The sequence below is a fragment of the Grus americana genome, chromosome 9, assembly GCF_028858705.1.
Source record: "Grus americana isolate bGruAme1 chromosome 9, bGruAme1.mat, whole genome shotgun sequence".
In the NCBI taxonomy this organism is placed as follows: domain Eukaryota; kingdom Metazoa; phylum Chordata; class Aves; order Gruiformes; family Gruidae; genus Grus; species Grus americana.
This window is the reverse complement of record NC_072860.1, coordinates 26,741,055-26,763,086: the sequence shown is the minus strand read 5'-3', so window position 1 is coordinate 26,763,086 and position 22,032 is coordinate 26,741,055. Positions and strand designations below refer to the sequence as shown.

At 52.4% G+C, this 22,032-nt stretch overlaps 1 protein-coding gene across 4 annotated transcripts in view; it reads left to right on the top strand.

Moving 5' to 3' along the window:
- Positions 1-22,032, top strand: part of SCHIP1 (schwannomin interacting protein 1) — a 183,299-nt gene extending 161,267 nt beyond the window's left edge. For 2 of the 4 annotated variants that reach the window (XM_054835280.1, XM_054835281.1), the window contains exons 6-11: positions 13,041-13,159; positions 16,526-16,643; positions 17,302-17,499; positions 18,048-18,171; positions 19,655-19,748; positions 21,234-22,032. In XM_054835280.1, coding sequence (XP_054691255.1) covers positions 13,041-13,159; positions 16,526-16,643; positions 17,302-17,499; positions 18,048-18,171; positions 19,655-19,748; positions 21,234-21,285 — 705 coding nt within the window. In that variant the 3' untranslated portion in view covers positions 21,286-22,032. Of the gene's footprint in view, positions 1-1,313; positions 1,770-8,576; positions 8,924-13,040; positions 13,160-16,525; positions 16,644-17,301; positions 17,500-18,047; positions 18,172-19,654; positions 19,749-21,233 lie in introns of those variants that run through there. The other 2 variants (XM_054835283.1, XM_054835282.1) reach the window with 2 other exon arrangements.

The following is a 22,032-nucleotide window of genomic DNA, read 5'->3' as shown; positions in this document are numbered from 1 at the left end:
TGCTCCAGCCTGTTTGTGCGGGTGAGGAGCTGGGAGAGCTGGGGCAGGGCGATGAGCCTACAAAGGCCTTTGTTTCTGGAGATGCATCTGGTGCAGGGAATCAAATCTGAGACGCCCTCTGAGCAAGTGTTTCTGGGTTTCACAGACAGATGCATTTCTGAACTTCGCCACAGCTGGCTGCGACCAGGAGCAGAATAAAGCCCTCTTTGCCTCACGAAGGACAGCGAGGCACGGAGTTTCTTTTAGTTGCAAGCCAAAGCGCTATTGCCTGCCTGGGTGAGAGTGTCCGAGTGTCCGAGTGCATGGTGCGAGCCCAGCCCGTGGCACTGCCGTCACTCTCTGGGTGTTTCGGTGCCCCGTGGGCCAGCCTAGCCCCAAATTCTTACAAACAAAGCTATCGGGGTACGTGTTATTCCTTGGAAAACGAGCGGTGAAGTCGAACTGAGCTAACTTGAGCTGAGAACCCAGCTCTCAGCAGGTTGCAAATGCAGAGAATTATAAACTATCCACTTGTCCGGCCATTCTTTCCAGTCTCTCCTATTAAAGACTTTCAAAATAGAAAGCAAAATTAAATTTGGTTCCCTCCATGTGTCAGGCCTCCAACCTGAGCTTGCAAACAGAAGTTTGACAATCTCACAGTGCTATCTTGGGATAGCAATGGAGTGTTCTCCAAACAGCAGCGAATTCCTGCTGGGGGTGTGATGCCGGGGAGGGGGGGGGTGCTGCGGAGGGGCTTCCCAGCCCTGGGACATGAGGGCTTCACTGGCCCCGGGCTGTGACCACCGGCCCAGCCCACCCAGCCATCATCCCGCAGGAAGCATCTGCAGAGCCAGCGCTGGATGTTTGCTTGATCTTCACAGGCCTTTTCTTTGGAGAAATGTGATTAGAGAAGGACCTGTCGTGGTGGGAGAAGGGCGTTGGGGCGAGCGCAGGCATTGCCTCCATCCGGACCCTGTGCCCAAAACCAGGTCGCATCTGAGGTGGGGGCCCAGCCCAAGCGGGTGCTATGGCAGAGGGCTCTGTGTTCGCTCCCGCTGCAGGGTGGAGGTATAATGAGCTGGAATGTAGGACAGAGCCTTTTCCAGAAAAGATTGTGCTATATTTCTGCGGCAGAGGGTAAAAGAACAGTATTTGACAGCTCTTATTTAACGGCTCGGTGTCTCGCAGCGTTTCGGGGAGGCGATGCAGGCAGCCGCGATCCCTCACCGCGCCGGAGCCGGTTCAGCTGCGGAGCGGCCCCGTTCCGGTAGCGGGGCCGGGCGCTGCCGCAGACGGAGCGGGGGGGGGGGGGCTGGAACTGCGGCTGCTGCCTGCCGCAGCATCGGGCTGGGGGGGAACTTCCCAGCCGTAGCGCAGTGTCTGGGGGAGGAGAGCATTTGTTTTTCCCCCTTCCCCGCCGAGCAGCGCGGAGCCGCCCCCCCCCCCCCTCTTTGTGCCGCCAGTGCAGCCGGGGGCGGGCCCGGGGCCCCCCTCCCGTGCTCCCCTCCCGTGCTCCCCCCCCGTGCTCCCCCTCCCGTGCTCCGCCGGGGCCGCCGCTGCGCAGGCGGAGCAGCGCGGCAGCATCCATCTTACCGGCGGGCGGCTGGCCCGGGCTCTTCCCATCCTCCTCCTCCTTCCCATCCTCCTCCTCCTCCCCATCCCCATCCTCCCCCACCCCCGCCGGGGCCAGAGACCCCGCGGGGCGGCGCGGCGGCTGCGAGAGCTGCCGGCTGGGCGGCAGCGGCGGATGATGCACGGAGATGGTACACCAGGAAAACTGCTCCTACCAGGTAAGGGGCGAGCGCGGCCTGGCCCCCCGGCTCCGAGCTGCCCCTCACCCCGAGCCGGGCCCCGGGGACTCGGGGGAGGTGCGGGCAGCCCGGCTCCGCCTGCTCGGGATTCAACCGTGGGCTCCTGCCCCCGAGGCATCCCGGGGCTTGCAGCCTCGGTGGGGAGAAGCCGTCTGCCCGCGGGGCTTTTGTGCTCGCCATGTGATGTTCCGCGGGATGCGCTGGCCCGGAGGAGCGGCGGAGGACGGGTTTGTCAGGCAGCTGCCTGCGCCCCCCCGCTCGCTGCCTGCGCCCCCCCGCTCGCTGCCTGCCCCCCCGGATGAAATTGCTGCGTGTAAGTGAGCGAGCTGCGGTTTTGCGTTTCTGGAGTTGCCAGAGGAGACCGATGTAAATTTTAGAAGAAACAGAATATTTCTCGGTGCTTTCTATATTTATGTAAACGTGAGAGCTGACCTGCAGGATAATCATTTTCAGATGCGGTCTCGTCGTGGTTCGTGCTGTTCTGCTAAATAATCCATGCAAGAACTGGCGATGGGTTTGGGGATGAGCATTTCCCTCTCTGAGCACCCATCGCGGCCTCCCCCATCCCTGGGGGGCCCTGGGGCCTGGCAGCAGCGCTGGGGGAGGCAGCACCCGTAACAGTGTTTGCTGAGCAACGTCAGGATTGTTTTAGCGGGGCGAGTGAGAGCTTGGGGTGGGCTGTTGTTGTGGCTTCGTTTCCTTCTAAAGAGATGCTGGGTGCTGGTGGGTGCACCTGCACGGGAAATGGCATGTTTAGGGCTCAGTGGTACAGGCGGGTTATTAAATGCACAAACGCCCGTCCGTCTGCAACGGCGACGCTGAGATGTGTTTGCGTACGTGCGGCGGAGTGTGTTTTGCAAAATCCCCACCAGGCATTCCCGGCGGCAGAGCTGGACCCTCGAGAGACAGGGCTTTGCCCAGGACAGCGGCTCCTCCTTGGTTTCCTCCACCACTGCATTTCATTCAAACTTCAGTCTGTGTTTTAAAACAAAATATCTCGTATTGCAAAATATATCATGAAGGGAAAAGATACCAAAGCATACGTATGCATAGAGAGAGAGGAGTTGAAAATATTTTTCACTGAATGTTTTCAATCTAGCAAATGCTTCTGGAAATGAATTTCCATTTTTAGCTCCTATCCAAAAAAAAAAAAAAAATCCTGGTTTTTTCAGCCTCCGTTTTGGAGGATCTGATTTTTCTGCAGCTCAGAGCCTGTTGCTCTCTAGTGTCTTAATAAATGGTGCCATTGTTTCCGTGCAGCGGATGTTTTCCCAGCATACTTGTAGGAACGCAAGGGTTAAAGGTTGCGCATTGTTTCCCGGGTGGAAGCTGGTCCATGGCGGTGGGCGAGCGATGCCGAGCGATGCTGAGCTGCGGCTGTGGCGCAGGCCTGGCCAGCATCCCTGCATGTTAATGCACTGGGCTTGCTGGGATGGCAGCGCTGCTGCCTTTTATCTGCTTTAATCTACTGGCTTGTTTATGAGTTGGTTCCTCTCCTCCAAACCAATAAATATTAGAGTGAAAACAGCCAGAAAGCATGCAAATCGCAGAAAAAAGTCTGGAGAAAGGGTCTTTCAAATGAAATCTGTTTCAAAACCTTCCTACGACACTGCAAAGATTAGGAGCAACCCCAACCCCCTCCCAAACCCGTTAACCTAAAGGCCAAGTTTTAATCCTTTTGTGGCCGGCAATCCCGGGTTTTGGATCAGACTGGAAGCCAGCAGCGATCGGATTTTGGTGGCTGCCCAGAGCGCCCGGGGGCAGCAGGGTGGCAGTGCTAACGCTGCTCTCCTCCCTCCTTGCATCCCCTTTATTTGAAGCTGCTAAATAAACTAAAATAAACAAAATTGAGGAACACACCAACACATGGGGAAAACTTGAAAATGTGGGGTTTTTTTGAGAAATTCATCAGAAAAGCTCTGACATGACCACATCGTGGCTGGGACATAAGCTCCACAGCAGGGAGGGTGCTGGGGACCGGGCGCAGCGCAGGTGGGTACCGAGGAAGAGGAGGGTATTTCTGTTGTATGCTGTGCCTTTCCTTGAAAGCCCTGTTTCACACCAAAAATGAGCTGGCACTGCTGTGCTCTGAAATGCAGGTGGCCATAGGTCCTCCTGGGGTTTTGGATGTAGCTAAGTCAGGTTCATCGCTTTGAATTTAGGCCAGGTCCTCTGTGGTCAGGAGGTCCCAGCATCCGACGTCTTTCCCGTGGCCGCATCCTGAAGTCACGCAGGCTGCTGCCACCCTTCGTGCCATCTATTTTTCTCTCAGTTATTTCTCTTCTGCTGTTTTATACTGATTTATTTTCCTATGCCAAACATTTTATTTAGGGCTCCGTTTTTCTCCTGCAGTTTGAGAAGAAAAATGTCAGCTCGTGCGCATTGGGTAACGTTTTGTGAAGTCCTGAGCTCACGCAGAATAAAGAGCCAGCATGCAAATCCAGGCCTTAACACAGAAATAAAGGTTTTCTTCTACCGTGTGTATTAGCGGTGCTTTACTGGCCTGCAGCCTTAGCCAGAGTTTCAGTTTGTTTTGTAAATGTGTATTTTCAGCGTTGCCCAAAAGGTCCACCTTTGCATGGAGCAAAACGGGACTCTTCGGGGCTGTTGCCGGCTTTGTCTGTGTTTCTGTGCCGCTGCTGTACAAATGGGCAATGTGTCTAGATTTACATCATCTCTTGGGTTGATTTCTAATGCGCCTTTAAAAACGGAGAAACCCCCCGGCACCCGGTGCCCCTGCCTAAGGCAGGAGCCTCCAAACAGGCAGTTACCCGTGGGAACCGGTTTTGGCTCCGTGCGCTGGCATCAGTCACGGTCTGAGCTATCTGCTGGTGGGAGGGTCGCTGTGGAGATGTTACCAGGCTTTACACATGCAAAGAAAATTAAAAAGAAAAAAAAATCTGATGTGAAAAACGAGATTTTATTTGCTTAGAAAGAATTTCTTAGGCAGGTCGGGGCATGTGGTGCACCCGTCTCAGCCCCGTGTGTTCTCCTGGGACCTGGTCTGGGTCAAGACTTGACTCTGCTGCTCTGGTGATGCCGGGTTTGTGCGAGTTTCTTGAGGAAGGTCTGTTCGAAGGACCCCCGTAGCGGGGAGTGCTGGTGTCGCTGGGGCTTGGGGAGGTGCTGGTGTTGCTGCGGGTCGGGCTGGCTGCCCCGGGGATGGACCAGGCAAGGCTGGCCAGCACCCGCCGCTCCCAGGGTCTTGCCAAGCACCAAACCATAGAAGTTGGGCCATAAAAGTCACAAGCTTCAAATATGAAATGCTCATTAAAAAAAAAATATATTTTTTTTATTAGGTTTCTTTTGTTTGGTATCTTTAGGGTTTTGTAGGCTTCCGTGGCATGTAGAAATACCAGACTGTCATCATCATTTTCGTTAAAGTGAATACAAATTCTCATGGCAGAATATAACCCCGAGAGACAGGCCTTGGAGAAGACCTCAAATGCCCCGAAACCCACCGTGGCGCGCTGGCAGAGTTGGAGAGCTGCTGGCCCGGCCTCTCGCCTGTGCCGGCCGCGCTGGAGGGATGCTACACCGTGGTACAGCAGAGGAACCTCGGTTCGTGAGGCCGAGCGCGCTGACCCTGCGTCACAAACCGATTACAGTAAAATAAAATAGAGCCTGCGTTATAGAGAGCTGAGGCTGAAGGCCTTGTTTAGGCAGAGATCAAAGCAAAAAAAGCTCTGCGAGGTAGGTGGAAACACTTGGTGCGCCAAAGCATCTTCAGAGGGAGGACGTGGTCCATCTCATCCCTAAACTGGCAGGGACTTGTTGTAAGTGCCTTGTGCTAGCTGCTCCGCAGAGGAGGGGTGCTGTGCTGTGAAGGGGCTCTCTGAAGAGATTTGTTCCGACCTTTACAATAAAATAAATGTTTTGTGAAATCGTTCTGGCAACTTGAGATTTCTGTGAATCTGGAAGTCGTCTCAATACCCCGGCCTGAGCGCCCCGTGGCCCTGAGGACCGGTTAGGCAGGGAGGGTGCTCGGGGTGCTTTCACTGGGCTTTGCTGGGACTTCAGGGCTTTGATCTGCTGACCTGGGGACCGGTGGGGTTTGGGAGCTGATCCCCAGCAGAAAGGGGGGGGTGTGTGGTTTCCTCCCCCAATGGACTATGCCCCAACAGCATTGAGGGAGTTTTTCATGGACTCAAGCGAGCGTTATATGCACAGTACAGTTAAATTTAGCTGCTTGCTTGTCCATAGGCACTCAGCGCGTGTTTAAAGCACATAAAACTTGATGTGTCCTATTTCCTCGCCTTGCTTAAGAAGGACTTGAGCGCTGTGTCTCCGAGCGGTGCGTTCCCCGTGGCGCTGCGTCCGTGGCCACACGTGCTCCTGCCGCAGGGACCCCCCAGCCGACCTGCTCCAGATACGCCCGTTCTGAGCTTTCCCTTCACGCTATAAAAAGCACAGCAGGCTGAGGTGGCCGCGGCCGCCTCTCCCCCATGCCAGCATTGCCGTGGGCTGCCGGAGGAGCCGCAGCAGCGGCTGTGGCCACGGAGGCCGGTTTCCTACTAATGCGATCAGTAGCCAAGGAGTCCTTGGCTACCGATGCCAACATGGAGCGTACCTGACAGCGTAGCCGCCGTCATTGCTTTTGTGTTTGTTTAAAGCCTCTACGCACAATAGATGGGGGGGGGGGGGGGTGTTCCAAGCACAGACCGGTTGCCAGAGGGACAGTGGTGGGTGTTTGTTGGGCAGCCCGGGGCAGGCAGCGGCGCTGCCCGTCTGCCCGCGCTGCCCGTCTGCATCAGGCGGGGAAGGGGCTGAACACCGAAGGGTTTGGTCCCCGTGCTGAGACGACCACAAAATTAATTTGGCTTGTGTCTTTGATACCCAGAGTTCAAACTGGCCTTTTCACTGCTACTGGGGGGTTGGGTCTGGTACTGGCCACCGAGGAGGGCACCCAAATATGCCTCCCGCAACGGTTACAGGGGTGCAGGGGCTCCCAGCCGTGCTTCTTAACCAGGTCTGTTTTTCTCCTGGTGCCTCGCACGAGGCGGCCGCTGGAAGCGAGGGTTGCACTGGAGACCGAGACCGGCTCTGGGGATGCCCCTCTGCGAGGCAGGTCCTGGAGCATCCCGGCTCAGAGGGGACAGGGCAGAGGTCAGCTGGCCTGAAAGCTGCAGCGGGGAATAAAACTTTTTTAAAAATGTGGGTAAAAAGCGCTAAATATGTTTTTGGTAGGCTATATTGCTCCCTGCCCTTAGGGGTGACGTCGATGTCAGTTTGCAGAAGAGGGGTTTGCACGTAGCGTGCGTTCGCGCAGCATCCCCCCGCCGCGCGCTTGGTACCACGGGCACAGCGGGACGGGGCTGGGGCTCGCTCACTGTCTCAGGCAGGAGGTGTGGGGACATCCCCCTCCCGTGGGCGAGGGCAGGGTGATGAGGCAATGTCCCGAATCGGAGGGGAAGTGTGTGGCAGATTGCAGGCTCAGCCCCACCCCCGGTCCCAGCCCAGTGCTCCTGGCCACCACATCCTTCCTCTTGGGCTGTGGGATTTTTTTATTTTTTTTTTTCAGATTTATTGTGTCAGGATCCATCCCCACAGCCGGGAGAGGAAGTTAATTTAGCAACGGCAGGAAAGGACACAATGAGTCAGCGGTGAAGGGGAACTAAAAATAATTAAATATCCAGAGAACAACTTCGTTCCATTTGGGAATTATAGCTACAAAGTATTGTCCTGGGACAAGAATGGAATTAAACAATCCTGTTTGTTATTACTGTTTTTTCCTGAAACTTCAGAGTGATGTAGTGCCACGATGCAGAATTCGTATGTTGTTAGAGCCGGTGGTCTAACTGGAATGTACATTTTGGGTGAAATGATGGCAGCATGACTTGGGTATATCATTTAAACATGCAAACTTTGTAGGGCTATTAAAATTATTCATCTAGCATGCAGCGTAGTTGTCTTGCACCAGAAATCAGTACTTTTGTTGCTGTTGTGCCACGTTTTGAGGATCGGTGAGAAATTGTGGCATAAATTCCACCTTTGTAAGGATTCCCTCCAGAAATGCCCGCCCCGAGCGCGTGAGCTCTGCCTCTCGCTGCCCACCCACGGCTGACCCACAGCAAACATTGCACACCGTGATGGGCGCGACGCGGCTGGGACCTCGGCAAGGACTGAGCAGGATTTGTGTCGTGAAGCCTGATTCTCCGGACGGGGCTGCTCGGAGGCACGAGCTGGAGCTGCAAGCGGTGCGGGTCTGGGGGCTGCAGAGCCGCCCGGGAGCCAGGGCTGGGGTGCTCGGCCACCCCTGAGCAGGGACCAGGCGGTGCGGTGGTCACCGGGCTCTGCAAGCCCACGAGAGGGGTGGCAGGTTAGGGCCGGACGTCTTTTTGAGCTCTGTCGGTTAATTCCTAGAAACTTCTTTTTGCACCTGAAAAAGCTGCTTTAGCCAAGAAATAGCTCCTGGGGGTCCTTTCTGGGTTTTTTTTGTGTAAAGAGGGGAAAAACCCCTTCATCTTGTGGCCGACGTTGCTGTGACTGCCCATCCTCGAGCGGCTGGGCGAGGGCTGAGCACCGCTCCGGCTCTGCCCAGGTTCACTGCCCCGGCCGCAGGCAGCTCCTCCGACCTCTGGGATTTCATTGGGATAACTTCCACAGCAAAATCCCCGGGAGAAAGCCCCTTCCCTTCCTCCTGCCCCCTCTAGCTGTGACTATGCCGCTGGGCTTGGATTTTGACATCAGACACCGGGTTTTTTCCTGCCCTTGTGTAGCCGGTGAGGGCTCCGGGCTATTTTTATCCGGCGCTGGCAGTGGCTGGAGGAGGACGCGGCTTCCCTGGCCCACGCAGCCCTCGCCTCCCTCTCATCAGCTGGCCGGGGCTCCGGCGCTGCCGTTGACTTTATTAGGGAAAAGCAAGGTGCTCCGGAGTGGCCGGGAGGCGAGAGGGGCCGGGGAAGCATCCCGCCCCGGGGACGGTGGGCTGCCGCAGGTCTTGGCTCCGGGGCCGAGCACTTCATCCCATGGTGCCGACCGAAGAGCAGAGGAAGGACTGAGATGCCCCGGTGGGAGCGTTTCGCCGGCCACGTGAGGACCCGGGAGTGAAGGAGATGAGTCAGGAGGGTGATGGTATGGGTGACGTCATCAGGAAAGCAGCCGCGCCGGCCAGGGAGGGGAGTTATAAAAAGGTAAGGGACAAAAAGGAGCCTTTTGTCTGCCAACGGTCGCCCTCTTGGCAGGAGGGGGACCCGCCGAAACGCTGCCCAACACCCTCCCAGGGCGCTGGGTTTCGGGTGCCAGGGCAGGGAAGCACTCGGCTGTGTTTAACGTGCTGGCACGGGGCAGCAAACCTTCCTCCCTCTGCGTTTCCATAGCACTTTACGATAAAGAAAATGTAAAGAGCTGTTTCCAAATGCGTTCTCGTACCACGAGACCCCTGGGTTTTAAAGCCACCTGCCATGTGGCTCAAGATGTATGCAAGTCTGACGTGGTTTTGCGTTCACCAGCAAATCTGCCGTGAAGAAAAAGGAGATAAAAACCAATGCTCTGTGGTTACAATTTCTGTTTGCGAACCTAATAATAGCCCTTGTGCTTTACGGCGATAAAATAAGGTGCTGCCTATGGGTCTGGAAATTTAAATATAGTAATTGTCCATGGCTGGTAATGACAGACCCTGGCAAAAATAGCTTCGGTGGTCTGGCCGTGTCCCGGCCGGGGCCAGGCATGGGCTCTGCACCCTGTTTGGTGCCGGTGGATGGCCCTGGCATCCAGCCTCCTCCGCCTCGCTTCGTTTTAACCCCTCGCATCACCCAGCAGTGGCACTGCCCGGCTGGGATGGGGTCCCACCAAAGTGCTGCTGGCACCCGTTAATCTGTAATTCGCTGTGTAATTAGACTCTTCCCTCTCCAAACAGGCAGCGCCGTAGCAAAGCACACCCGGTATTCGGTCCGGGTTTGGTACCCATCGATACAACTCCAGAGGTGCCATCGCCACTGATTCGGAGCTGGCTGTTCTACCCGAGGTGGGGGGGGTCTCGGGGCACGGCACGGAGCCTGGCAAATCACTGCTACGCCGCAAAGCCAAATAAATCTTCCATGTGCGATTTTACGTGCTCTTTCGGGTGATGTCTGTAACGAGTAAAGGCTGCTGGTACAGGTGCCTGCATTCTAAATAGTGTGGTGGGGTAGGTGCTAAAAAACCAGTCCAGCTACAACTTCTTAAGTGATATATGGATACGATATGGACACGTACGGACACGATATGGACTTTGCTTGATTTTCCCAAAAAACTGCAGAGATCTTGTGCCCGCAGCGCTGCCATGGGCATCTGCTCTCCATCCTGCATCAGGTCGGTCCAGGACGGGCTGCGGCATCGGCGGTACCTCCGTGTGCCCCCAGGGATGGGGTTGTGTGGGAAGAAGGCGCGTGTTGGCTAAATTCAGGCTTTCAACCAAAAATGGGGGGAGGTTTTGGTGTCAGGATGCCACAGCGTGTTGGGGACGGGTGGTTAAGAGCACAAATGGTTGTGTAGAATCTGCAAACACCGGCGAGGAGATTGCGATAGGTTTGTAAAGAGCAGTAAGTGCAGCGAGCGATGGGCTGGGGAAACAGCGTCTGCGCCTGCTGAGTCCGCCGCGGGGAAAGTCTGAACCTCTCCTGGCAATTTTCCTTTCCTGGAAGGGTTGTGTAAAGTGTTTTACATGTAGGCAGTCAGGGCTGTAATCTGACATTGTGTTTTTATTCGGGTACTTAAACAAAGGTAGCTACTGAGCTTCCGAATTGGAAGGTCAACAGTAACAAGGAAAACATTCGCCCCAAACTGGTTTGCCTTAAAAATAAAAAGCAGCCTTTTGTTTAAAATAATTGTCTGAACCAGACTTCAGCTCTACAGCAGCCCCCTCTTTCAGAAATACATATATTTTTTGATTCGGTGTCAAAATAACATATTTAAATAGTACGGGTTTATATTTTTCTTGCATACCTTTGCATTTTGAGTATTTGATCCATTATTTTTTATATACCAAGTAAGTATATTTGATAGTCAAAAAACCCACTTGCAATTTTCCTTCTCAATTTGTAGTTTTCAATACCCAACTCGGGATGTATAATGCAGCTGTTGGGTAATTTATCTAAAGCCTAAAGTCCAGTTCCCTTAGGTATATTCTATTTCTTAGTAACCGTTCCCTATGTTATAATAACAAATAGGACTCTTGAGTTCTTTATGGTCATTAGCCTGTGTCTGGTTTATAAAATGGGCTATTCGGAGCTCAGTCCTGGGAGCGGTGTTATTTAGCATCCTCAGTAATGACCTGGTGGAGAAAACAAATTGCGCATTGATTAAATGTACAGATGTCAAACTGGGAGCAGTTGCCGTCTCGGTGGGAAATGGACCAAAATTTAAAAAGATCTGGAGAGACAGCCCCATCCGAAAGGGGTAAATATGTGAAAGCGTGCTTGTATTTATGGGTATTTTAATGGAAAGAAGGGTAGTTTTCAGCACACGCGGAGTAGGTGGGTGTGCTGCTGAGGGAGGCAGCGGTCCCAGCTGGCGTGGAGGGTGGGATGTGCCGTCCCGGCTGGGCAGGAGGAGGTGGGGATGCGCTTTGGGCTCCTGATTTCTGTAGGAACACGAGGAGAATCAGAAGTAGGCAGGAAGATGTGGGAGAGCATCATCAGAGTTGGAAAAAGGGGGAGGATAAATATCCGTGACTTCATGAAGTATCGGTGCGCCGAGGGATGCGGCTGGCAGTTGCGGGGCAGACACCCGCGTGCATCGGAAGATGGGCAGCACGAGGAACCCGCGTGGACATCCCTGTCTCTGCTTTCAGTCCATTAAAAAAAAGTTCTCTTATTTTTCTCACTGTGCTGCCTTCGTTGGCAGGGCCGGCTATTTTTTCTTCTAAATCTAACTGCCTCTGTGCGATTGAGGCATCGATTACTGAAACCTGAAAAAACAAAGTGGAAAAACATAGCTGGGTGGTCTGGGTCAAACTTGGGAAACCAGGAGCTGAACCCAAAAACTCAATACCGCTTGATGCCGTGGGGGTTATTTTTCATATTTAAAATATTTTAAATAAAAGAAGTTAGGTTCCAGATGAAGTGTGTATTTTGGTAAGCATTTGACAATATAATGGGCAGTCTGATAATGTAACGTATGTTGTCAGCGATGGAGTTGGAATTAAATTATCGACTATTCTAAGTTAAAAATTTACATTTTGTTATATCTCACTTCCTTGTATCATAAAAGGTGCTTTGTTTTTAGTTAGGTAAAATATGGGAAGCACAGTTGTATTAACAACACGGAAGCAGCCCATGCTTGCCTGCTATGTTTTCTTTTGTTGCGTATTCTTGATCGGGTATTATGTGTTATTTTAAAATTAAATGTTCGAGGGCTTCAAAATGTTCCTTCTGTCAATAACTTGATATCTTGTATGAATTTGTCGTCAGCGTTGGCACATAAGCCATTAGTGACGGACAGCAGGATAGAACTGGTACTAATTTTGAATCCAGATCTGTGATTTTCCTTTATTGCCCGTTGATTACACAGTCACCTCCGTAATCGTTGATCGGTGATCAATTTCAAATCACTTTGTAGCTCGCCCTTATTCAGAAAAACATACATATATATAAAAATACATTTTAAAAACTGTGGATCACTTGATGGCAATGGTAAAAACTGCATCTCTAAGGACGTTGGCAGAAGGATCGTGTAGTTTTGGAGACCGCTCAGGGAAGCAGAAGACGCTAACGGTGCAAGCGTGGCCTCCGTGGCCGTGTATGAATATGGGTACAGCTGGGTATATTGGGTATCTAGCAGAGGTGGGTGTGTGTAGTCGTGTCTCTATCAATGTGTGGAGAGCGAGACGCGGATGGGCTATGTGCGGATGGGCATCCCTGTTGGGATGGGCTATGTGCGGATGGGCATCCCTGTTGGGATGGGCTATGTGCGGATGGGCATCCCTGTTGGGATGGGCTATGTGCGGATGGGCATCCCTGTTGGGATGGGCTATGTGCGGATGGGCATCCCTGTTGGGATGGGCTATGTGCGGATGGGCATCCCTGTTGGGATGGGCTATGTGCAGATGGGCATCCCTGTTGGGATGGGCTATGTGCAGATGGGCATCCCTGTTGGGATGGGCTATGTGCGGATGGGCATCCCTGTTGGGATGGGCTATGTGGTCCACCCAAGCATGGGAGAGAGTTTGGGGGGTGCTGGGCATCATGAGCGTCACGGTGGGGCAACGCTGCTTCCTGCGCACTAGCGTGACCGGCAGCTTCATCCTTTCTCGTTGCCCTTCCCTTTCAGGCCCAGAAGAATGAGCGGGAGTCCATCAGGCAGAAGTTGGCTCTGGGCAGTTTCTTCGACGATGGCCCGGGACTTTACACCAGCTGCAGCAAGAGCGGCAAGCCGAGCCTCTCCTCCCGGTAAGCCAGGCGGCCTCGCAGCCCAGATCCTCTCTGGAGGCTGACAAGTGTGAGATGCCTCCAGTGGGACATCCTGAGACCCTTCCCTTCAGAGGATCCCTCGGTTTTTACTTGCAGCCATATTCTTGAATTTTCCTTGCTTTAGAACAACATCTTATGCTCCAAACGCAATTGGTGTCTGTTAGGTAAATAATTGTAGGTGATATGCTACAGCATCGGGTTAAAACTGGATAGAATCGACGTTTAGATGCTCAGAGGATAAAGCAAATGAGCTGAATTTTCCTGAGTTCGGTTTCCTTCAGGTTTTCACTCAGGATCTGTGTCCTGAACTGAGCATTGCCTTTGGATTGGGCAGACCAAGAACGGTGGGGAAAGGATCACGAGTGCACAACTGGAGTTATTGTCATGAAAATAGTTGATTCATTTTGTTTTCCAAAGAGTTCTTTACGTTGAGTTGCAAAATACTGAGAATTTTGATGTCTGAATGCCTGATTTAACGCCAGCCGGGCATGTCGGAAGCAGGGGAGGGCTCAAGGATGGTCCCAAGGTCCCGCCAGTCCTGGGTCAGGCAGCGTGGTGATGGTTGGTGAAAAACCACCAGTTTGTGAAAATATGTCTTCCTTTGGTGGCTCAGGAGGTGGCAGCAGATCTGATGCTCATAGCTAGCCCTGGTGACAGCAGGGCAGGGGAGAGCAGTCAGGGCTGCAATTAATCTCGCACACAGAAAGCACTGAGAATGAGAACAACGAGCTTCAGCGCGGCTCTCTGCATCCGCGCGCTCCGCGCAGGCTCTGCTCGCTGGACGCGGCTCCATCCCTGGGGCTGGGACGTTGCGTAGCACGGACACCTCGCTTACCCTGATTTTTAAAATTTCTACATCAAATATACTCCAGAAGGGCTTGTTTATATAGGCAGCTGCTGGGAGTAACCCATGGCACTTGGAAAGCATCGAACGCCTCCCACGTGGGGAGTGAAGATCTACCTGTTGCCATGGTGTGGGAGAAGAAAAAAGTCTTAGAGAGGCATGAAACCAGGAGGAATACTTTTATTACACCAGAGAGGTACAATTGTGAAATTAAATTGAACTGCAAGTCATTTGAAAGGGAAAACAGTTTTGCTCTGTGTAGTTACAGCTAAACCAGGAGCCGCTATCTTGTAATTATAGCGCGGGTCTAATTAACGCTGCGCGGCAGGGTTTGGCAGCTGCGCCACGAGAAATTACCAGCTGTACCTGAACGCTTTGGCGTTTCGTTAATATTCATAGTCCGGGCAAAGCATTAGTACTGCACGCTGCCTGTTAGAGGACCTACAGGAACCTTTGCAGGACCGTTGCTCTCATTTTTGTGCTTGCATATGAGAGAAAACTCTGCTTGCATATGAAATAAAAGGGCATAAATTGCTGGGCTTCAGGCACTGGGGTGATGCTCTCAAAAAGCGCGTGAGTCGCAGCCCCGCGCTTGCGCTGCCTTTTCTGTGCGATGCAATTTTAAGCCGTGCCGAGGGTGCATCCTGCTCCCCAGCCTGGGTACCCGTGTCTGTCCACCGCGGCTTAGAGCTTATGCAGAATTATAGAACAGAATCACAGAACGGTTTGGGTTGGAAGGGACCTTTCAAGGTCATCTAGTCCAACATCCCCCTGCAATGAGCAGGGACATCTTCAACTCGAGCAGGTTGCTCAGAGCCCCATCCAACCTGACCTCGAATGTTTCCAGGGATGGGGCGTCTACCACCTCTCTGGGCAACCTGTGCCAGTGTTTCACCACCCTCAGCGTAAACAATTTCAATTATTAATGCTATCTATTTTATGGTAATAGTGACTAAGAAATTCCACTAAAATAAATGGAAAATAAGAGTCTGCTGTGCGTAAGTATCGATATAAGTCTCCTCATTGGGAATGAGGAATAACAGGCAGCAGAACGTGTCGGGGGGGCTTGCCCCACCTTCAGCAAGCAGTGACGGAGTATGATGCACTGAGAAGGCTGATAGAGTTGACCCCAGAAATCTCTAGTTTCTGAGGATAATTTTTAATGAATTTGGAAGATGAGCAAAGACTGAGCAGGTTTTGTAGGAGGCAAATAGGCCTGACCCTGGAGTCAGGTGGGCGAATTGTCCTGGAGGGCCTGGGGCGCGTGGGTTTGGCTGGTGGCTGCAGAGCTGCTCTGCAATGTGACCATCAGTGGTGGCTTGCACAGACGCCCTTTTGTCCAAAAAATCCATTCCCTTGTTTGCTCTCGGAGGCTGGCCTGAGCAGAGGGAGCCGTGGGGTCCACCTGGAGCTTGGTGTGCCACGTTCTTCTGGGGCCATCAGCCAGCACCGGTGAAACGTGCGTTACCTGCCTGATGACGTGCTCTGCAGTGGCTTTGGGGGATAACTATTATTTCAGCCAAAACTGGGATGCTCTCAGCTGTAGAAGTGCTTTTCCCTCTCTCAGCTTGTGCTGGGGTGCCCCAGCCCTGATACACTGCGTCCGGAGAAAATTATTCCTGGGGAGGTGAATTTGGGAGTTTTTAACCTGTCCAGATCGGGTGTGGAGGGTCCAGAAAACACAATCACCATCTCTTGCGGTACAGTAGTGCCTCTTGGCCACAAACAGGCTTATTGCCCTTCTGAATCATAGAATCCTAGAATGGTTTGGGTTGGAAGGGACCTCAAAGATCATTTAGTTCCAACCCCCCTGCCATGGGCAGGGACACCCTCCACCAGCCCAGGTTGCCCAAAGCCCCATCCAACCTGGCCTTGAACACTGCCAGGGATGGGGCCTCCACAGCTTCTCTGGACAACCTGTGCCAGGGCCTCACCACCCTCACGGTAAAGAATGAATTGTTTCAATCACTAACACATTATTTCATATAATAATAATTATATTATTATTATTATAATACCTAATATATAACCCGTGATGACGAAAGCCCTGCAGCATCGTGGCAATTCTGAAGTTCATCAGTAGATGGTGGTAGAAGCATTACCATCACCCAGCTGCTGAGTTTCCAGTCCCACGTCAAACTGCCGCTCAGAAATGGCAGCGCTGGGCAGCGGCGGGAGCTTGCCCAGAAATGGCAGCGCTGGGCAGCGGCGGGAGCTTGCCCGTGCCCTGCCGCCGCGGGCTGGTGGTCCTGGCTCAGCTTTTGGGTGGGGGATGACCATCTTCTTGAAAAAAAAAAAGTGAAAAAGTTTATATTTTCCTGTAGCCAATACAAGATAAGGACAACAGCATCCTTTCAAAACGCAAATGACTCGCTGCTGACGGTGCTCCAGCTCTTTGCTGGCACACCCCATCGGCACGGCAGGGATAGCCACGGGTTGCCGGTGGCGGTGCCGGCGCGAGGGGGCCACGGCGTCACCCACCTCTGCCTTTCCCCCCGCAGATTACAAAGTGGGATGAACCTGCAGATTTGCTTCGTGAACGACAGCGGCAGCGACAAGGACAGCGATGCCGACGACAGCAAGACAGAAACCAGCCTGGACACACCGTTGTCGCCCATGGTAGGTCTGAGAAGCCATCCCACAGAGGCTCCAAGCAGGGAAACCGTAGGGGACAATGGAAGCTGATAAAGAGCTGGTCCTATTAAAAGAGCAACGCTAAACCCCAGAGCAGCATCTTCAGGCATCAGAAAGAGAGATGCAAGGTGCCGAGGGGCAGATGGCACATTGCCTCTGGCTGGCACAGAGCCGCTGTAGAGCAGATGCCTCCAGGTGAAGGTGTTCCTTCCTCCTTCCTTCCTCCCTTTCTTTTTGGCTCTGATAATTATCAGGGCATTAATGGATACGCAGTGGTATCAGCCTCCACCAGCTTTCCTCTCCTCTCTTTTCCTTTGTCAATATAACACCGCGGCCCCAGATGTTTTCCTCCAGCTTAACCAGTCTGTCCCTTCAACTCCTACTGATGTGCTTGGCTCCTCTTCCCGTTTAAAGCGCTCAGGTTGCTATGAATAGTCAAGGGGGCCTATCTGGGAATTACTCTGATTTTTAAAGATAATCCTGTGGATTACAATAAAATTTAAAAAATCTGTGCTCTTCGCCATTTCTGTAGAAATGATACCACTTGTGAGGGCACAAAAATATGTTAAAGTGACAGCAAACTTCTTTGCTGTGGCACGGTTGGGGCGACGGGGCTGTAACGGCTGCATGTCTGCTTCCCTAGAGCAAGCAGAGCTCGTCCTACTCCGACAGAGACACGACGGAGGAAGAGTCGGAGTCCCTCGATGACATGGATTTCCTCACCAGGCAAAAGAAACTCCAAGCTGAAGCCAAAATGGCCTTGGCTATGGCGAAGCCTATGGCCAAAATGCAGGTCGAGGTGGAAAAGCAGAACAGGAAGAAATCGCCGGTAGCGGATCTTGTAAGTGGGGTCTGTGGGACGGGGCGTGGGGGTAACAACAGCCCTTCTGCTGTTTGCTTTTGCGTGTCAAGACACGCTCATGGTGCTTGTAGATGTGCAGAGGAGCAGTGGAGACAGGGACCAGCTGTCGGGAGCCGAAGGGTCGGCATGGGTCGTCTTATCGGGGCGTTGCGGGAGCAGGATGGATGCAGGGAATGAGATGCTGAAGCGTGAAGGTTGTTAGTTCTTGAGGTTGGCGTGATGCTGCTCATCCTCCAAGTTGCAATCTGCTCGTCCCATCCCATCCCATCCCATCCTGGAGCGCTCCTGCCTTGGTACGACGCCGCTCGCCGTAGCCCTCACCTCCCTTTACGCCCCTATATTGCTGGTGCTGGTGGGTTTGCAGGCTTGGGTCAAACGTTGTATGGGTGTTTCGGCTCAATTTGGTAATCCTGGTGGAGTCGTTGATACGTGCTTGTGAGAGGGGGATGCCAGCAATGTAAACTGCCGCTGTTCAGAAATACAAATAGTTTGAAGGAAACAGTAAAAAATCGAAAATTTCTTTTCAGCTGCCACATATGCCTCATATAAGTGAATGCCTGATGAAGAGAAGTTTAAAACCCACTGATCTAAGAGACATGACTATCGGGCAGCTACAAGTGATAGTCAATGATCTCCACTCACAGATAGAAAGTAAGTGATACTGGTTTAATTATTCTTTGGTGTGTCCCGCTTAATTTAGAGCAGTTCTCCAGGATACACATGTTGATATGTGTAATAACATGTTGATAACTGTGTAATAACATGACTATGTGGAAGAGGCACGCCACAGAAGATGAGATGGAATTCTCTCCAGATTTGAGTGCTTCAGCCTTTTTCTTTCCTTTTTTCAGTTTCTCCTAAAGCGCTCGCTTGGCTCCGTCAGAGAGGGGGTTTGTAGCATTGTGCCAGCACCTAACACCCCACTTGTAACTCAAAACCTGGTCGGGTAAAAAGAGTCTTGGGAAATCTGCCTGTCCTGGAAGCACCCGCCGTTCGTGGCTTTATGGCTGCGTCTTCACGTGACGCTACGCCATGGCATCAAAGCCATCCATACGTGGAGAAACCCTCCAGTTTAACAGACATCCCGGGGTAAATCCACTCTTAGAGCGCTTCGAGACGTTTGATGGGTCCTCGCATTTGCCTGCCGGGACAGTGCCCCACCGCCTCATCTGTCTTTGCTCTCCCCAAAAGATGCAGGGGTTTTTTTTTTTCTCCCCGTCTTCCAATTAATTAATTAATTAACAGTTTTGGGAGTAGACCTCTCTGGTGGCTGTAGGCCAAAAAAAAATAAAGGTTGGTTGGGAGCTGCTGTGCTGCTCCTTCCCTGCTCGCGTCGGTTAAGCGGCATCCCTTCTGGAAGCAGCCCCGCCGAGGGTGCAGAGCTGCACCGTTGAGTTGCGATTTGTTATTTTGTGCTGCAAAGGCCAAAAAAAAAAAAAAAAACCCAAAAAAAACCCAACTGCATTAATTAGCCTTCACTTCAGAAAGCACCCAAGCGTAAGTGTTAGTGTCATTAACGCCAAGCTCGCTTCCCAAGCCGAGGGGGCGTTAAAGCAGCGTGGCTGAACGCCGGCTCTGGCGGTGAGACGGGCGGGTGCAGCCTGCCGGGGAGCAGGTCAGTGCTTCGCATGGTCCTTCTGGTCGTCGTCTTCTTCCTCCCCGCTCTTTGACACAACCCCGAGCAGGAATCCAAGGTCAGGACTATCCCCCTGGAGCAGAGGGGCCGGCTCGGACAGTGACCCCAGACCAGGGTGGGTGTGCAGCGTGTTGTGCCTGGCCGCGGGGAGTTGCACCCCTAAACCCGAGGCTGCCCGGGCGAGCGGCTCGGCCGCTTGCTGCAGCCTCTTTCTTGCTCTTATTGCCCACGAGCGAGCGCAAGCTGAACCAGCGGGACTCTGAGCGCTGAGAAATTCAACTTTATTTTTGCTGCTGCAGTGAGCTGTTTCAAGAGAGAAACTGTGTGCAGTGACAAGGGGGTTACGGTTTATCCTAGAAGACATGCACCCTCCAGGGAGGTCCCTCCTGGTTCTCCACACCAGCTTCCATGTTACGTGGTGGGGAAGGATGATGTATGGGTCCCAAACTGGGGTTCCCCGGGACATCACGCACTCACCCCCTTTCTCCCCGGCACCAGGCTTGAACGAGGAGCTGGTTCAGCTGCTGCTCATTCGGGACGAGCTGCACACGGAGCAGGACGCGATGCTGGTGGACATCGAGGACCTGACCAGGTGAAGGAGGCTCCTCGGGGTATTTCTCTCTTCTCGCAGGTCCCAGCTCGCCGTCGGCAGCGTGTAGGGGTTTTCTTTTAGCAGAATTTCGGTACTAAAGCTTTTGCCATCCAAGGTAGGTAGAAGGTAACGCTGCTGGCTGTAAGGGACGTGTTTCTCTGCCACGAAATGTGTGAGGAGGGGAGCAGGGCTGGGCGGGACGCTGCCCGCTCCTCCGACACGAGAAATGGAGGCACTCGGGTTCTGGAGCTTTTCAGCAGCTTTCAGGAACTCCCCCAACGCAGGTGTTGGTGCGTGCTCTTGAATCGGTGTTTCCCTTTGCGAAGGCTGCTGAAAGCCTGGGAAGGAGTGCTGCTGCAAACCCTGGCTGGGGAAATACAAGCAGCAACCGTGTCACCCCACCCCTCTCGCCAGCCTCCGCCGTCAGGAGGACTTGACTGACAGGAGACTTTCTGAATCCTCTTCAATATTAATATTCAGTAGCCGATGAACCGGAAAGCCTTGCAGAATATAGGTATTGTTTGCTGAAGGACTCCATCTCCCAGGCAGCAAGGTTTAAAGAGGCATTTTCCTTTGAGATAACTAGTGATGCGCTGCAGAAACATTAAGAAGTATTGAAAGCTTTTTTTGGGGGGAAAAAAAACCTGACAGAGATGATACTGGTTATTGTCAGTGCATGAAGCTGCAGTTTCAGAACTGAAGCATTAAGCTTGCAAAAAATACAGCCTAAATTTGTTTCTATTTTAAAACATCGTGGTGCTGCAGAGCAGCTGGTTGAGATTTGCCTGGAAAAAGTTTCCGCCAGCTGGGGTGGCCATGAGGGATTTGGGGAGCAGCTCTTGTGCTGCCCGGGGGACGGCGGCCCCAGGGACAAGCAGGCAGGTTGTCACTTCTGCGTCTTGCGAGACACCGTCACTGCTTCCCTTAACGAAGAGCAAGTGATGAAAGGGGGAAGATTTGGGAGGGGGACGGACCCGGGTCAGCAGCCAAACACCAACGCCGCCTCGCATCGATCTGTTTGTCATCCTGCGCTTCGGGAAATGCTTTGCTTCCCGGATGCGAGTAACGGCCGTTTAGTAAATGTCATTTATTTGGAAGCTGGTCGGGACGGTGGGGGCTTTGGTGTGCGGTGGGAGGCACCGGCTCTCCACACCTCGGCGTTGTTCGGGGGCGAACGCCCCGGCCATCCCTGCAGGCGGGGGGGAAGCCAGCCCAGCTGACCCAGAACCGCTCCGGAGAAGGGTTTCCTCTCCCCTCCGCCACCGCCCCACTCTCCTCTCGCCGGGAAGGAGCCCGGGCAGACACCAGACATCCCTTGCTCAGCGCTTGGTTTTGTTTTTTTTTTTTTTCCCCCTCGGGGAAACGTTATTATTGGGTCGTCGCCAGCGCGGGGCGGATGCTGGCTTGGAGCACAGCCCCGCGTGCGGTTTGGCTTTCCTCCTCTCCTCGGCGCGGCGACTAACGCAGCTTCTTCCCTCCCCCCAGACATGCCGAAAGTCAGCAGAAGCACATGGCGGAGAAGATGCCGGCAAAATGAACCCCGGAGCCCCGGGAGCAGAGCTCGAGCGAGACTTCATTTTGCTTCTGTGTGTGTCCAAGCGCTGATGTCCACGGTGGCGCACAAGAAAACCCAGTGTTAGTCATTGACCATGTCTGAAGCTTTATGTCCGGTGATTGGCCTCCGCTTCTTAATTTATTTTAATTTTTTTACTCGTGCCACTAAATATCAGGCATTTTAATAATATTATTACAAAAAATGTACAGTACTTATAACATTATAAATCATGGGTGAGAAGAGAGGGTAGTTTAACTTTATTTTTGTTTGTTTAGAGATTTTCGGTTGAATGATATTTTACCATTGACTACTTTTTTATTCTTCACTGTAGTTTTAAAATAAAGAAACTGTACTTGACGGTGCTATACAAGTCAAAAAAAAAAATACATGCCTGCCTCGTAGTGAAGTTGTAGCTTTCAGTAATATGTATATTTTAATCAGTTTTCAACATTTTGTGAATGTTGACTACCTGACATTCATTTTTAGATGTGCTATTAACATTCGGTTGGATTCAGAGAGTTACCTTGAAAGTTTTATGTATAAATATGTAAAATAAAAATTAAAAAAATTGTTTCATATGATACGTCTTTTGTTGCCTAGTGGTTGACTTTGGTGATGCACCAGTAATGTATTCCTCGAACTAAATGTGCAATTCCTAATTTGTCATCACCAGAAAGAGCCTTTTTTTTTTTTTTTTTTTTTTTTTTTTGCCGATCACATGAAATTATG